The sequence below is a fragment of the Panthera tigris genome, chromosome D2, assembly GCF_018350195.1.
Source record: "Panthera tigris isolate Pti1 chromosome D2, P.tigris_Pti1_mat1.1, whole genome shotgun sequence".
NCBI lineage: Eukaryota > Metazoa > Chordata > Mammalia > Carnivora > Felidae > Panthera > Panthera tigris.
The window spans coordinates 33,254,243-33,271,559 of NC_056670.1; the positions used below are offsets into that span (position 1 = coordinate 33,254,243).

Here is a 17,317-nt window from a genome sequence, read left to right on the forward strand (position 1 = left end):
GGAAGAAATGGAAAAATTCCTAAGCACCCACATGTTTCCAAAACTCAAACAGGAGGAAATGGAAAGCTTGAACAGACCCATAACCAGTGAAGAAATTGAATCAGTTATCAAAAATCTCCCAACAAATAAGAGTCCAGGACCAGATGGCTCCCCTGGGGAATTCTACCAGACATTTAAAGCAGATATAATACCTATCCTTCTCAAGCTGTTCCAAAAAATAGAAAGGGAAGGAAAACTTCCAGACTTATTCTATGAAGTCAGTATTACTTTGATTCCTAAACCAGACAGAGACCCAGTAACAAAAGAGAACTACAGGCCAATATCCCTGATGAATATGGATGCAAAAATTCTCAATAAGATACTAGCAAATCGAATTCAACAGCTCATAAAAAGAATTATTCACCATGATCAAGTGGGATTCATTCCTGGGATGCAGGGCTGGTTCAACATTCGCAAATCAATCAACGTGATACATCACATTAATAAAAGAAAAGATAGGAACCATATGATCCTGTCAATCGATGCAGAAAAAGCATTTGACAAAATTCAGCATCGTTTCTGAATAAAAACCCTCAAGAAAGTCGGGATAGAAGGAACATACTTAAGCATCATAAAAGCCATTTATGAAGAGCCCACAGCTAATATCACCCTCAATGGGGAAAAACTGAGAGCTTTCCCCCTGAGATCAGGAACACGACAGGGATGTCCACTCTCACTGCTGTTGTTTACCATAGTGTTGGAAGTGCTAGCATCAGCAATCAGACAACAAAAGGAAATCAAAGGCATCAAAACTGGCAAAGATGAAGTCAAGCTTTCACTTTTTGCAGATGACATGATATTATACATGGAAAACCAGATAGACTCCACCAAAAGTCTACTAGAACGGATACATGAATTCAGCAAAGTTGCAGGATACAAAATCAATGTACAGAAATCAGTTGCATTCTTATACACTAATAATGAAGCAACAGAAAGACAAATAAAGAAACTGATCCCATTCACAATTGCACCAAGAAGCATAAAATACCTAGGAATAAATCTAACCAAAGATGTACAAGATCTGTATGCTGAAAACTATAGAAAGCTTACGAAGGAAACTGAAGAAGATATAAAGAAATGGAAAAACATTCCGTGCTCATGGGTTGGAAGAATAAATATTGTTAAAATGTCAATACTACCCAAAGCTATCTACACATTCAATGCAATCCCAATCAAAATTGCACCAGCATTCTTCTCGAAACTAGAACAAGCAATCCTAAAATTCATATGGAACCACAAAAGGCCCCGGATAGCCAAAGTAATTTTGAAGAAGAAGACCAAAGCAGGAGGCATCACAATCCCAGACTTTAGCCTCTACTACAAAGCTGTCATCATCAAGACAGCATGGTATTGGCACAAAAACAGACACATAGACCAATGGAATAGAATAGGAACCCCAGAACTAGACCCACAAAAGTATGGCCAACTAATCTTTGACAAAGCAGGAAAGAACATCCAATGGAAAAAAGAGTCTCTTTAACAAATGGTGCTGGGAGAACTGGACAGCAACATGCAGAAGAATGAAACTAGACCACTTTCTTACACCACTCAAAAAAATAAGCTCAACATGGATAAAGGACCTGAATGTGAGACAGGAAACCATCAAAACCCTAGAGGAGAAAGCAGGAAAAGACATCTCTGACCTCAGCCGTAGCAATTTCTTACTCGACACATCCCCAAAGGCAAGGGAATTAAAAGCAAAAATGAACTATTGGGACCTCATGAAGATAAAAAGCTTCTGCACAGCAAAGGAAACAATCAACAAAACTAAAAGGCAACCAACGGAATATTTGCAAATGACATATCGGACAAAGGGCCAGTATCCAAAATCTATAAAGAGCTCACCAAACGCCACACCCAAAAAACAAATAACCCAGTGAAGAAATGGGCAGAAAACATGAATAGACACTTCTCTAAAGAAGACATCTGGATGGCCAACAGGTACATGAAAAGATGCTCAATGTCGCTCCTCATCAGGGAAATACAAATCCAAACCACACTCAGATATCACCTCACACCAGTCAGAGTGGCTAAAATGAACAAACCAGGAGACTATAGATGCTGGAGAGGATGTGGAGAAACGAGAGTCTTCCTGCACTGTTGGTGGGAATGCAAACGGGTGCTGCCACTCTGGAAAACAGTGTGGAGATTCCTCAAAAAATTAAAAACAGACCTACCCTATGACCCAGCAATAGCACTGCTAGGAATTTACCCAAGGGATACAGGAGTACTGATGCATAGGGGCACTTGTACCCCAATGTTTATAGCAGCACTCTCAACAATAGCCAAATTGTGGAGCGAGCCTAAATGTCCATCAACTGATGAATGGATAAAGAAATTGTGGTATATACACAATGGAGTACTACGTGGCAGTGAGAAAGAATGAAATATGGCCCTTTGTAGCAACGTGGATGGAACTGGAGAGTGTGATGCTAAGTGAAATAAGCCATACAGAGAAAGACAGATACCATATGTTTCACTCTTATGTGGATCCTGAGAAACTTAACAGGAACCCATGGGGAGGGGAAGAAAAAAAAAAAAAGAGGTTAGAGTGGGAGAGAGCCAAAGCATAAGAGACTCTTAAAAACTGAGAACAAACTGAGGGTTGATGGGGGGTGGGAGAGAGGGGAGGGTGGGTGATGGGTATTGAGGAGGGCACCTTTTGGGATGAGCACTGGGTGTTGTATGGAAACCAATTTGAAAATAAACTTCATATATTGAAAAAAAATAAAAATAAAAAAAAAAACCATTGAAAAAAAAGAAAGAAATCTTGCCATTCCCAACAACATGGATGGTCCTAAAAAGTATTATACTAAGTTAAATAAGATAGAAAAACACAAATACCATGATTTAACTTCTAAGTGTAATGTAAAAAACGAAATAGGGGTGCCTGTGTGGCTCAGTCAGTTAAGTGTCTGACACTTGATTTCAGCTTAGGTCATAATGTCACGGTTTGTGAGTTCAAGCCCTGTGTCAGGCTCTGCACTGATAGCGCAGATCCTGCTTGGGATTATCTCTCTCCGCCTCTTTCTCTGCTCTTACCCCACTCTTGCTCTTTCTCTCTCAAAATAAATATTAAAAAAAATAAGTGGGAAAGGGAAACAAAAGGGGAAAAGTAAGGGAAATAAAAACAGACTCACAGAGAACAAACTAGTGGTTGCCAGAGGGAAGGGTGGTGGGGGGATAAATGAAATAGGTGAGGAAGATTAAGAGGTACAAACTGCCAGTTATACAATAAGTCACTGGGATGAAAGTACAGTATAGGGAATATATTCAAAATATAGTAACAATTTTGGTAAGAGATGGTAACTATGCATCAGTAGCAAGAATTCTGAAATGTACATAATTGTCAAATCATTGTGTTGTACACCTGAAACTCATGTGTCAACTATACTTCAAGTAAAAAAAAAAAAAATGAATCCACATATATGACCAGTGCCCAGACCAAGAATAAAATGTTACCAACACTTCACAAACCCTTCTCGTGCTTTCTCAGTCACTTACTAAACTTCTACATCCCGAAGAGTAACCCTATCCTATTAGGATTAATTTTGTCTGTTTTATAACTTTATAAGAATGGATTGCTATAGTATATACTATTCTGCATCTGTCTTTTTAAACTCAACATTGCTAAATTCAACTGTTTTGCTTGTAGTAATATTTTCATTGGGTTTTTTTAAACATTTTTTTAATCTTTATTTTTTTAATTTTGGGGGTAATTTTTATTTTTTTATTTTTCTATTTTATTTTTTTGATGGAGAAATAGTTTTATTTATTTTTTTGTTTTTCCTTTTTTTTCTTTTTTTTAAAATATGAAATTTATTGTCAAATTGGCTTCCATACAACACCCAGTGCTCATCCCAACAGGTGCCCTCCTCAATACCCATCATCCACTCTCTCCTCCCTCCTACCTGCCAGAGAGAGAGAGACAGAGCATGAGCAGGGGAGGAACAGAGAGAGAGGGACACACAGAATCCGAAGCAGGCTCCAGGCTCTGACCTGTTAACACAGAGCCTGACATGGGGCTTGAACCCATGAACCATGAGATCATGACCTGAGCCAAAGTCAGATGCTCAATCAACTGAGCCACCCAGGTGCCCCAAGATTTTCATTGTTATATTCTATTGTATGACTGTATCACATTTTACTGTTGATGGGCATTTGAGTAGTTTGCAGTTTACCAGCATATAGTGTTGGCAGGAATATTTTTGTATGTGTCTTTTATGCATGTAATACATGACTAAAAGTAGCACAAATGGGTCATAAAACGTGCTATTCCAACTTCAGTGGCTACTGTCAAAAAATTTTCCAAAGTGGTTGCATCTATTTACACTCTTCAGTACTGTATGAGAGTTCCAGTTGCTCCATGTTTGCTATATTTGATACTGTGTGGGTTCTTTTTTAAGCCACTCTGTTGTATGCTTGTCAAGTTCTCTTTTAAAGCTAGTATTAGAGTTTAGAACCAACACCCTTTAAAAACTAACTAGTTAAGGGGAACCTCGTGGCTCAGTTGGTTAAGCATCTGACTCTTGATATTTGGCTCAGGTCATAATCTCAGGGTGGTGAGATTGAACCCCATGTTGGGCTCCGTGCTGGGTATGGAGCTGCTTGAGACTCTCTCTCCCTCTCTCTGCACTTCCCCCACTGTCTCTAAAAACAAAACAACACAAAATAAAAAAACTAACTGGTTTATGAGTTTAAGGTTTTGATAATATGAGATAAATTATAAAGTCCACAGTCATATCCAAACTGCAATAATAATAAATACTTTTTTTCTTAAATTTTAAGTAGGCTTCATGACCAATGTGGGGCTTGACCTCACGATCTGAAATCAAGAGTGGCATGCTGTACTGACTGAACCAGCCAGGCAACTCAATAATAAACACTGGCGATAAATAAAGAGACTCTTTCAATTTTTCAGTATCAAGCATTGAGATATCAGAAAAAACTTTCATTTCACCTTTCACAATTTACCAAGGTTGGGCTGTTGCAATTACTCAGCTCTGCCCTTGAATGCAGCCATAAACCATATGTAAATGTGTGGATGTGGCTATGTATACTTCTACAGACTCTGTATATATGTGATTAAATTTCTTTATATTAGTATGATACTAATTCTGATAGGGTTCTGTAAGGAATAAATGAGTTACATTAGAGGATATAAAATAGTTACTGGAATATGTAAGAGTGTAATAAATGTTAGATATTATCATTACTTTTTAAAAATAACATCTTGAAGTATGGAAATAACTCTTGCATTTTTGGATTTGGTGTGGACCAGTTGGTTAGTTGATATCAGAGCCAACCTACCGGTGCTGGTACAAACCTATCCCTACTACTAAAGCAACTTTTTCTACCCCTCCATGAGGAACAAAGCCAAACTGCATAGGACCATTTGACAACTTGTGGTATTTTAAGGTTTGTCAACTGTAACCCAAAAGTATGTAGAACCTTGAGGAAATGTAAACATTTATTTTTATAACTTGTTGTTTTCACAGTCATTTAAACTTCTTTTTAAGTTTGCTTATTTTGAGGGGGGGGAGGGGCAGGGAGAGAGAGAGAGAATCCCAAGCAGACTCCACACTGTCTGTGCAGAGCCCAACACAAGACTCAAACTCACAAGCCAGGAGATTGTAACATGAGTCGAAATCAAGAGTCAGATGCTTAACGGACTGAGTTAAGGTGCCCCTAACCACTCTAGTCATTTAACTTTTAATCAGGCCATTTTAAAAATCCAAATTATGAAAGAATATTTTATTTTTTTAATATTTATTTATTTATTTTGAGAGGGGGTTAGGGGAAGGGAGAGAGGGAATGAGAATGAATCCCAAGGAGGCTCCACATGGTCAGCACAGAGCCTGATGTGGGGCTTGATCCCATGAAACACAAGATCATGATCTGAGCTGAAATCAAGAGTCAGATGCTTAACCAACTGAACCACCCAGGCACCCCCCTTTTTTTGAAAGAATATTTTAAAACCAAACCTAATAATTAAAATGAATAATTATTGTTACTATTAACCCTAATTTGCTAATGCAGAAACAAGCTTCGCTGGACATTTCTGTCAAGAAAAGATATACTTTCTCTGAATTAAACCAGAGCAGGAAGCCAAATGATGATAATGGAAGTGATTTAGAAACAATGAAGACCCAGAGTGCATGTCAATTCTACTCAGAAACATGATTCCTCATCTTGAATTGAGCTTTGGAGCTATAACTGATGATGAGAAGTGCTAAAATCCCCAAATCCAGTGTTTTGAAATTATGATCAATGATGCTATAAACAATCTTGAACACTTCTCCTAGTACACATGTGTAAGATTTCCTCTAGGGTATATACAAAGGAATACAGTTTTCTGGGTCATAGATAATATGCATCATCAATTTACTAGATAACATCAAATTATCCAAAGTGATTGTACCAGTTCTGTATGCCCATTAACAAGTACACAAGTTCCTGTGTGCAGTCTCATCAGTACTTACTAATCAATGTTTAATTTTTTGACAACACTTAAAAGGAAGTTTCATTGTGGTTTTATTTATCCATTTTAAAAATTAAGTTATAATTTACATACAGTAAAATTATCTTTTTAGTGTGTAGTTCATATTTTTCATTTTTCCTCTGTGCTTAATTCAGAATTATTTCTTCACATTTTTCTTCTAGTTCACTAATTCTGTCTTCAGCAGTATCTAATCTATTAATTCTGTTTTTAATTTTAGCATTTCTAGTTCTCTTCTGTAGTTTTTTTCTTTTCCAAATCTACTTGGTTATAACACTAGCCAGATTTAAGGGCTTTAGAGCCACATGTGACTGGAGGCCATTATATTGGACAGTGCATATGTAGAGTATTTCCATCAACTCCAAATATTCTATTGGACAGCTTTGCTCTAGAGTTGTTTTTCCTTCTGCTAGGTACAAGTAGGTATCACCAGCCTTGGAAACCACTTAACTTAATTTGAGGGTTGTTTTTTGTTTTTGTTTTGTTTTTTGAACCATGCAGGTGGTATTAAGTTGGGCTGCAAAAATGCATGAAGCTTATCTTGAGATTATGAATTCTCAGGGAAGATTATTTTTCGGTTTTGTTGTGGGTCTGAAGATATCCATGGGTAACAGATTCTATTCCTTTGTTCAGATGATGAGAGTAATGTTGCAAACACCAGACCAGTTTCAGAAAGCCCCTGTGTGCTGAGTGAACCACAACCCTTGGTTTTACCTCGAGTGCCACAGTCGAAGGTGCTGTCCATCACCTCAAATACAGTAAGCCCCACACGGGAATGTACTGGAGAACCTACGACTGTTCTTGCCAGAAGTTTGCTCAGAGTTATTTGCCTTAATTTTATTATTTATGACCTAACTTTTTTTCAGTAATGTGTTTATCACAATAATCCAGTGACTCTGCACTTATAAGTTTAATTTCAGTTTAAAAAATTAATAGCTAATTAGGGTTAATAGTCAGCTTTCTTAAAAAGTCACCCATAAGTTACACAACGTAGAATCAGCTATATGGTTAGCCTAAGTCTGTTTGGGAGAAGAATAAAGGATATGACGAAAAGGGTAACATCCTATGCTTTGAATTTCTCCATTTTGACTCCTTTTTCTCTTCTCTCAGCCTACCTGATTTTTATTTTTGACATTTGAATCTGTTGACTTTTTTGCCTTTTGGGTGTTTAGTACTCATTAATAACGGAGGCATAAAAAGCAAACCAAAGTAAGGAAAAAGAAGTCCCAATTAAATCTGTGGACAGACATAAGGACAGCCATTTCTTGCAGAAGGCTGATGAACCTGGTCTCACATCGCCTCATCTAGTCCCAATTCCTACATGGTAGTTTCAGTGTTAACTTGTGGCCAAAAAAAAGGGGTGGGGGGATTCTAATCCTTGAGCCATGCTCATCAACCCTGAGTTTTACAACCAGATCTAGTATTTGCTTTGTTGGCATACTGGCTGATATTGTCCTGCTGGATTTACATATGTGTTACATAAAAATAAAATCAGGAAGGCCCATCCATATCTTATCACATTGGTGGCTTAACCAGGTAAACTAATGTTCTTGGTGGTAATAAAATACTTCTAACATGCTTAAGTAAGTGGTCTGACTATGGGTTAGGTACCCTAAGTTATGAATAGTTAACTTAAATGTTTCTGGCTGCTAGTGACCAAAGGAAAGAGAAGCGTTAGTTCAAAGATTCCTGAGAGAGAGTAGGAGGAAAATGCATGCTACAGCAGAAAAGGAGATAGCCAGAAAGGGCACTGAACTGATGATCTGACAGAGAAAATCAACAGCACTTCAAGGTGGCAATGTCAGTCCAAGGAAGATTAAACCCTGATAACACTAGAACAAATAAGATTAACTCTTTCTAATAAAAGTCTTCAGATTTTAGGTAATGACAGTAGCTGACTGCTCCAGGGTAGTGAAAGAGAAAGTATGTTTGTGCAGAGTAGAAGATTGTTTGATGGTGAAAGAGATTACATCAGAGTTTACTTTTTTTTTTCTATTTTTGTTTCATATTTTGTTTTCTTTTTGGTTTTCTTTTCTAATGTAAATAATGATAGTAATGAAGTTCTCTATCCCTTATCAGAGTGGCTGTCAACAGCTTTCATCTCAGTTGATCAGGCTTCCCTTGCCTGCTGTCATTTAAAAATGAAGAGAAAAGGACTCTGACTTGTGATTTTAACAGTGGACTTGGGGACCCAGCTAGGCTACTGGAGAAAGATATTACAAAAGTTAAGGCATAGGAGAAAAATGTACAGATCTCCTAATTTGTAAATATTATCTTTCGGCAAAGTTGGGAAACCAAGCAAGTATCTTCACCGACCAATAACAAGTAACATTTTCTTTTGACATGTAGATGAATCTCTGTCAAGCAGCAAGTGGTCATCAGCCAAATGTGAATGGTCTCTTGGTCCATGGGATGCCTCTACAACCAAGAAATCTCTCCCTAATGGACAAGCTACTGTAAGAAGTATAAAGTTTTAATAGACTCTAGAATTTACATAGATCACTGAGAAATAAAAGGAAAGCTAAATCAGTTGATCAATATGCATATTGAGTACCTACCAAGCAACCAGAGAAATTTGTGAAGTAAAAACATCTAAGGAAATGGTTTCCATCCTAAAGGAGCAGATAATGTAACTGGAAAGAGAAGACACACATGGGTAAAAAGAGACCCATATAGGGCATCTTTGTGACTGAATGTCAAGTGTGTGGTACCCAGAATGAATGCATGGTGATCCCAAAGAAGGAAGGCATTTTGGTGGGTAACTGTAGGTTTGAACTTTTCCTTCAAAGATGGGAGTTTGGATAAGCAGAGAAGAGCAACAATGCTATTGTAGGTAGGAGGAATGGTGTGGGAAAAGGTTTGGAAACAAGAAAATAAGAACTGTTTAGAAGAGAAAGCAGACCAGTTTTGCTATAATGAGAAAAGGAAGAGGTAGGTCACAATTTTAATGCTTCTGACCTAAGACCACTGACAATCTTTCAGAGTTAAAACAGATATATCATGGTGTAATTAGTGGGAAAAAAGGCTATGAAATTGATGAAGGCTGGGACCAGACTGGGGGTTTTGAATGCCATGTTTTTGAGATCCATTTATGTTGTTGCACATGATCTTCTCTTTTATTGCCAAGTAAGATTCTACTGTAAGAATACATCACAATTCATTTTCCATTCTCCTGTTAGTGAACACCTGGGGTGTTTCCAGATCAGGGCTGTTATGCTTAAAGGCACTATAAACATTCTTGCACAGGTCTTTTTTTTTTGTAGACCTATGGCCTCATTTTTCTTGGGTCAGTATGTAGACAGTGTCATAGGACAAGTATATGTTTAATTTTATAAGAAACTGCCATAGTTTGCCAAAGCTAATTACACCATTTGACACTTCTGCCAGCAATGTATGATTCAGTTGGGAGCACATATATTTAAATCAGGAATCTGAAAGATAGATTTCACAGAACACAGATTGAAGCAGGAGGAACTGAAGGTAAAGAGTCTAATTAACATAGGGATTCAAGGGGCACCTGAGTAGCTCAGTGAGAAGAGCATGCAACTCTTTATCCTGGGATTGTGAGTTCGAGCCCCATGCTGGGGTGGAGAGATTACTTAAAAAAAGGGGGGGGGGGCGTCTGGGTGGTTCAGTCGGTTAAGCGTCCAACTTTGGCTCAGGTCATGATCTCACATCTTGTGGATTCGAGTCCCACATTGGGCTCTGTGCTGACGGCTCAGAGCCTGGAGCCTGCTTCAGATTCTGTGTCTCCCTCTCTCTCTGCCCCTCTCCTACTTGCACTCTATCGCTCTCAAAAATAATAAAAAAACATTAAAAAACTAAAAGAAAGGGGCGCCTGGGTGGCTCAGTCAGTTAAGCGTCCAACTTCAGCTCAGGTCACAATCTTGCGGTCTGTGAGTTCGAGCCCGGCGTCGGGCTCTGGGCTGATGGCTCAGAGCCTGGAGCCTGCTTCGGGTTCTGTGTCTCTCTCTCTCTATGCCCCTCCCCTGTTCATGCTCTGTCTCTCTCTGTCTCAAAAATAAATAAACGTTAAAAAAAAAAAGCTAAAAAAAATAAGAATTATATATGTGTGTGTCTATATATACATGTGTGTGTGCATGTGTGTGTATGTGCATGTGTGTGTGTGTGTGTGTGTGTGTGTGTGTGTGTTCAAGCATGAGCTACTAAAAGTCTGTACTCAAGTTGTAGCAAAAGATAAGAAAGGAATGGAATATTTTAGGAGCTACTGTAAAAGAAATCAGATTCTATAAAAATAGAAGAACCAAAGTCAACTCTGAGAAGGGAAACTTGTTTCAAGGGAAACTTGTTGTGGGATAAAGATGAATTTGGTTTGGGGTGTGTTGAGTTTATAATGCCAGGCCATCTCACTGGCAACATCAAAGAGGTCACCTTTGGAAGGTGATCTAGAAGTCACTTGGCTAGAGGTGATACTGAATCCAGAATTATAAATGAGTAGTCCAAAAGACAAAATAAAGATAAGCATAGAGCACTTAAGGCCTAAAGCTTCTGTAATGGAAAGGAGTTTGGGTGTGGAAAGGCTAATAAGTGAATGGTTAGGGAGGCAGGAAGACCAGCAAGATCTCTTGTGAGTAATGCTCAAGGTTTAGTCCATTCCTTGATGGGTATTTCCTCTTCACAGTCCTCCAAACACTGAGGTATAGTTTGCACAACAAGACATCAAAGGGCCTGAAAGTTTGAGAAACTTGTTGAAAGCCAAAAGAGCATGTGGTAGAGCTTAATTCTTTCACTTTCCCTCCATTTCCTTGTCCAAATGCTCTCCTAGGTGTCTTATAGCACAAATGTCTCTCCTATGTTTTAAAAAAACAAAATAAAAACCCCCAAATCTGTAGGGCAAAGTTTAAACTACTGAACTGTTTCGGCATATTTTACTTATCCGAGTACTTACAGAAAGTGTTATTTCAGTTGCTTATGCAAATAGAGATCTTCTGTAGTCCTAGTGCCCTGGGCAGCAGGAGGCTCTGGACCTTTTACCTGCTTCCAGCTTTCCAAGGAACCCAAACCCCTACCCCCGCAGGCTCCAACAAGCGTGGCATTTTTTTTTTTTAATTTTTAAATTTATTTTGAGAGAGCAGAAGTGGGAGAGGAAGAGAGAGGGAGACACAGAATCCAAAGCAAGCTCCAGGCTCTGAGCTGTCAGCACAGAGCCCGATGCAGGGCTCGAACCACGAACTGAGAGATTATGACCTGAGCCAAGGTAGGACATTTAACGGCCTGAGCCACCTAGGCGCCCCACGAGCTCAGCATTTTAATCTTTGAGTGGGAGCCACACCGGTGCCACGTTGCTTCCAAGCAGCAATATTTGCCTTTCAACTAAGTCTTTCCTTTGGCACAAAGAATGCCTCAAATATGGTGGGGATCTCATTCCCTGAGGTAAACTTTCGGGAAGCACTCTAGTGTAGGTACTCCTCAGGTTGGCCTTCACTGTAACTGAAGAAGTCATGGTCTTGGCAGGTGAATAATGGATTTGCTTTCCCAAATCTCCATTCTATTAAATTACTTGTATGACTAAAATGATGTCCTTTTAAGAACACATTCTCAGAGTGCCTGGGTGGCTTAGTCGGTTAAGCATCCGACTCTTGGTTTTGGCTCAGGTCATGATCTCACGGTTCGTGAGTTCAAGCCCCACATCAGGCTCCGCACTGACGATGTGGAGCCAGCTTGGGATTCTCCCTCTCCTCCCCTCTGTCTACTCCTCCCCTGCTTGCTCTCTCTCAAAATAAATAAACTTAAAAAAAAAAAAAAAAAACAGAACACATTCTTATGCCTGAACTAGATTATGTAGTTTGTATAAACTAGATTACTTTGCCTTTTTCTCCCTTGAATGTATTTTACACTCTAAGCTTTTGAGTCCTGTTTCTCCATACATAGCAATTCTGATTTCATTGTGGGTTTCTGATTTGGCCACTAGAGATCTTGATGACAAGCTACTTATGAGACCTGGATCCAGTACCATCCTTTCAACCCGAAATTGGCCGAATCGAGCCCTGGAGCTTAGTACATCAGCTCTGTCATACACAGTGCAGTCCGCCAGGAGACGCAATCCCCCACCACGTACGCTTTATCCCATCAGCACAAGCCATTCACGCGCTGGAACGCCAAGGCCTGTGGAAGAAATCCTCAGAGGATCCCGAGTGTAGGTTTCAAAGCAGAATTTTTGGAAACTGTGATAAAACTAAAGAAGAATTTTATGAACAGAATGAATTTAAATGTAGCATTTAAATATATGCTTAGAAATTAATCATTACATATTCTCATGATTGTTTAAATTCAATATAGAAAAGATGTGGTTACATTTGAATATAATACGGTTATTGGATCTTTCTGTTAGTCTAGCTTAAGATTTATATTTCTACAAATGAATGGCTAGAATACTTCAGTGACACTTATCTAAAGAATAAAACATATGTATCTTATTAAACATCTTCCTTAGTGGGTATATGTTCAGTGAAATTCATCCCAAAATAATAGATCCTCTGAATATTATTCTGTACCATTGGGATCTGCTTATTCTACTGACAATGATAACATTTTAACCTCAGGTAAGTACTTGCCTACATGCCAGGAAAAATAAACCTTAGCACTTCTTAGGAAATAACACTAAACATATTCTCTTCCCTTTTCTTACCCTTACTTCACTTTGAGCCTCATAATGCAAAAAATATTTAGAAGCCAATTTTTTAAATAAAATTCTCTCATTAGTTGTTGATTCATAAAACATATTAGGATGTTTGATTCTAAGTCTATGATCAAGGGTATGAGGTAATATGGCTATAACTGTGTTTTGAATTCAGCTTCTAAATTAAGCATATGTCACTATGCTTCTCTCCCAACATGTCATTCGTGGACTTTGATTTTTCAATTTCTTGTTTTAATTTGTCCCCATAGATTCAGTAAGAGATGTCTATACCGACCACAAATCTTTCATGACACCAGGGTTCTTCTCACCTGGTGAGAACTGTTTTATTATGTTGATGTTGATACTGATACAGCTATAGATTAAATTTATTGAGGATGAGTGTGGATAAGGGAGGACTACTGTTATTAGTGAAAAGGACAATCAAAAGGCCCAGAACTGTGGAGAATTCCATCAGATACGAAATTACAAATCCATAACAGGTTAACACCATGCAGTGTTAACACCAGACAGGGAAAATTTCACAAAGAGCTCAACTTATGCTGTGTGCCCAGGATAAAGTTTCAACAAAAATCAGAAAATACTAAGAAAAATACTATGAAAATACTATGAAAAAAAAAACCAAACTCTGATTTTCCAAAATCCTTTCACTGAGATTTCTTTACGTAAAAACATAAACAGCTTAAAGCATCTGTGCATGACATTAACTCATCTCCTTCATTTCTTTGGTTCTAATTAGTTCTCTTGTATTGTTGTAACTTTATGCTTTCCTATCTTGGTGTTTGCTGGTGGGATCTGCAGTCCAGGAGCGGCGGACTCACTCTCCTCTCCCTCACCAATGCCCCTGAGTCGAAACAATCTCCTGCCACCTATTGGCACAGCTGAAGTGGAACACTTAAGCACTGTGGGGTCACAAAGGCAAACGGTAGGTCTTTCTCCTATTGCCTTTTCCATGTGCTTATGAGACCTCAGGGCCAGCAATTGTGCAGGATCCATGTTCTGGTCTTGATTTATACTGCATTTTGTCAAAAGTACAAACTGAATCCTAATTTATGACAATGGAATTGGAGCTGCTTGGCCTGCAGTTATCATACCTACCTGGGGTGATGTAGGCCATGTACAGCTCTCACTATAAATTAACTGTTTCTTGTAATTTTTGTCTCCTCTGCAGAAAACCCATGGTGACTCCAATCGAGCTCGAAGTGCAGTGGTGGATGAGCCTAACCATCAGCAGCCCCAGGAGAGGCTCCTTTTACCTGACTTTTTCTCCAGGCCCAACACTACTCAGTCATTTTTGGTAAAGCGACATACTTCTATGGTCTTGACAGTTGGGGAAAGAAAATTAAAAAAACTAGTCTGGCAGACTTAAGATTTAATGTAGTAGCTTAATCAACTCCAAGAATAAAAGCTGAGGTTCTTAATAATAAAAATAGCATTAGTAGTACATTTTTTTGAAATTCTAACTGGTCTCTGCCACTTATTCAACTCATAAAAAGAATAAGTTAAAATGCCTTATACATGAGTCACAAATTCTAAACAATTTAAATTGTTAAATATTAAATATTTCTGAGAATAAACCAACAAAAAAAATGTTAAACTCCAGTGCATATCAGATCAGCATAACTCATTCTCTAACACTGCCCTTACAGAGTTATACCAGAACTGGTATCAGATTATGATGTGGACTGATGGATAGGTAACTCACCTAAAAAAAATAGAAGTCAACTCTTTGATGTTTGAGATGCTTACATTACCATTTAATGTGCATTTACTAGCCTTGTAAGCAAATAGGAAAACTGAGTTGGGAGTGGAGGCCATGCACTGACCTTGCCCAACTGTAGGCCAGGAGCTCAGCCCCACCTGATCTTTGTGGCAAGAGGGCATGAAGAGCCTCGGGAAGTGAATGGGGCCACACTCAGTGCCCAGGAGCCAGGGGCCTCACATCTTATACCAGTTTTCAGGACGGTGCTATTTGAAGCCCACTTATTCTAACTCATAAGCTTTGAACTGTATCAGCCTAAAGCAATATACAATCCTCCACTGAAAGAGTGGTGAGAACAATAAATCACTGGGATGTTGTATTAGTTTCCTAGGGCTACCGTAACAAATTACCATAGACTGGGTGGCTTAAAACAACAGAAATTTATTCTATCAGTTCCAGAGCCTAGAAGTTCAAAATCAAGGTGTCAGCAGAACAATGCTCCCACTACAGGATCTATGGATGAGGATCTTCTCATCTCTTCTTGGCTTCTGGTGGACTCTAGCAGTCCCTGGCCGTCCTTGCCTTGCAGCTGCATCACTCCAGTGTTCACCTATGCCTTCACACAGCCTTCCTCCCTGTGTCTTTGTCCAGATTTCCGTCTTATGAAGATACCAATCATTGAATTTATGGCTGACCCTAGTCCAATATGACCTCACCTTATCTTGATGACATCTGCAGAAATTCTATCTCCAAATAGTCATATCCACAGGTTCCAAGTGGACATAAATTTTGGCAGCAGCTGCAGGAAGGGACACTTGAACTCAACAGACCTTAGGAGACTTTATTTAGGGGGAGATTCACCAAAACATGACCTAAAGGGAAATGTGAGCATTTCTGATTCTTACTCAATGTGAACTCTAGAAAAGTTTGAGAACCTCTATTAAATCTGTCCTCTCATAATTTGATTCAGGGCACTTGTTAAAGCAGTGTTCCATGATTATATTCTACAGCTAGATTCTCTATAAAACATTTATATATAATTTTCAGTTTCTTCTTTTTCTGATGTTTATAACAATAAAAGTAAGAATTTCTTACCTTAGCTGTGTCTTTCCCAGTTTGCTGTCATGCAAAGGGAGATCAGCTAGTTGCTCAATGTAACTGAGAGCATTATAACTGAGTCCCTGGCTTGGCACTTCCAGACTAGCACTCTGCTCCTACAGGTGAACAAACTATTTTTATGGACCATTTAGCTCACCACAAAAGTTAGTCTGCTTTTGTAAATAAAGTTATTACAGGAGAGCTACCATACTCATTCACTTATGTACCATCTATGACTGCTTTCCCACTCTAACAGCAGAGTTGAGCAGTTTCTAGCAGTACGTACCACAAAGCCTAAAATATCTACTTTCTGGCCCTCTGAAGAAAGGAAGTTTGGTGACCCCAGTAAAAAAAAAAAAATGGGGCTTCACCAAAAAAAGGTTCCTGAAATGTCTTGATTCCAGTGCTCTGACAGGGAACTGAGAGGGATGTTTTTTATTCCAGAAGCCCCAGCAGGATGGCATTGATAGGTTTTTTTTTTGTTGTTGTTGTTGTTGTTGTTTTTGATATTTACATTTCAGGGTTTTAATCATATCTTAAAAATTTTAAATTATCAGAGGTGATTTTGAAATGTTTGAACTTCATACTGAGAGTCACATTTCAAGTATGGAGATAAAGTCATGGGTGTTTTAATGTTGCTGAAAAGGCTCTGTTCTGTTGTTTTAAACTTTAGTCAGCAGGCAGTCTAAATTAGATAAAATTCCCTTGACAGCCATTATAAATACTGAGAAATATTAAACCATATGGATTACTTATAAGTGCTAAAATTATCTTAAAGGCATATTAATAAAATTTTAGAACTTAAGAAAATTTTAAAAGAAGAACTTAAAAATTCTTACAAGTTAACAAATGGCTTTGTAGGTCCCCGGATTGGGATTCTTTACTTGAAATACAAGAGGGCACTCAACCAACTTGTCCCTCAGCTGGCAGACAATGCCATTTACATTGCTGTCTGATTTCAAGGTATTCCTTTGTAAACCTACTAACATACATCCTTTGGGGGAAGTCCCATTGTAAGAAGTGTCTCATCTTTTCTGTTTTGCAGCCAGATACACAATATCATTCGTGTGTTGCTGAGTATCCTCATCAGGCCCCACCTGGTAGGGGATCTGCAGTGACAGGTGGGACCATTGCTCTTATTTTACTATGTGGCTATGTTAAGACCCTGTCTTTGTCTGTTTTCTATGTTTATTTTCCCTTCCTCCAGATTTTATTATATTTTGTTTTCCAACATCTGTAAATCATCTCAAATTCCTTTGGAAATGGCATATAATAAAGATCAAGGAGACCTCTATTGCCCAGAGCCAAGTTCCAGATTCGT

At 38.5% G+C, this 17,317-nt stretch overlaps 1 protein-coding gene across 6 annotated transcripts in view; it reads left to right on the plus strand.

Annotated features, from left to right (window-relative positions):
* FAM149B1 (family with sequence similarity 149 member B1) overlaps window positions 1–17,317 on the plus strand; it is an 83,433-nt gene that overhangs the window by 64,850 nt on the left and 1,266 nt on the right. For 3 of the 6 annotated variants that reach the window (XM_042960528.1, XM_042960531.1, XM_042960530.1), the window contains exons 8-14: window positions 7,172–7,296; window positions 8,888–8,994; window positions 12,471–12,695; window positions 13,448–13,510; window positions 13,998–14,121; window positions 14,368–14,493; window positions 17,042–17,117. In XM_042960528.1, the coding sequence (XP_042816462.1) occupies window positions 7,172–7,296; window positions 8,888–8,994; window positions 12,471–12,695; window positions 13,448–13,510; window positions 13,998–14,121; window positions 14,368–14,493; window positions 17,042–17,117 (846 nt within the window). Of the gene's footprint in view, window positions 1–7,171; window positions 7,297–8,887; window positions 8,995–12,470; window positions 12,696–13,447; window positions 13,511–13,997; window positions 14,122–14,367; window positions 14,494–17,041; window positions 17,237–17,317 lie in introns of those variants that run through there. The other 3 variants (XM_042960527.1, XM_042960529.1, XM_007095698.3) reach the window with 3 other exon arrangements.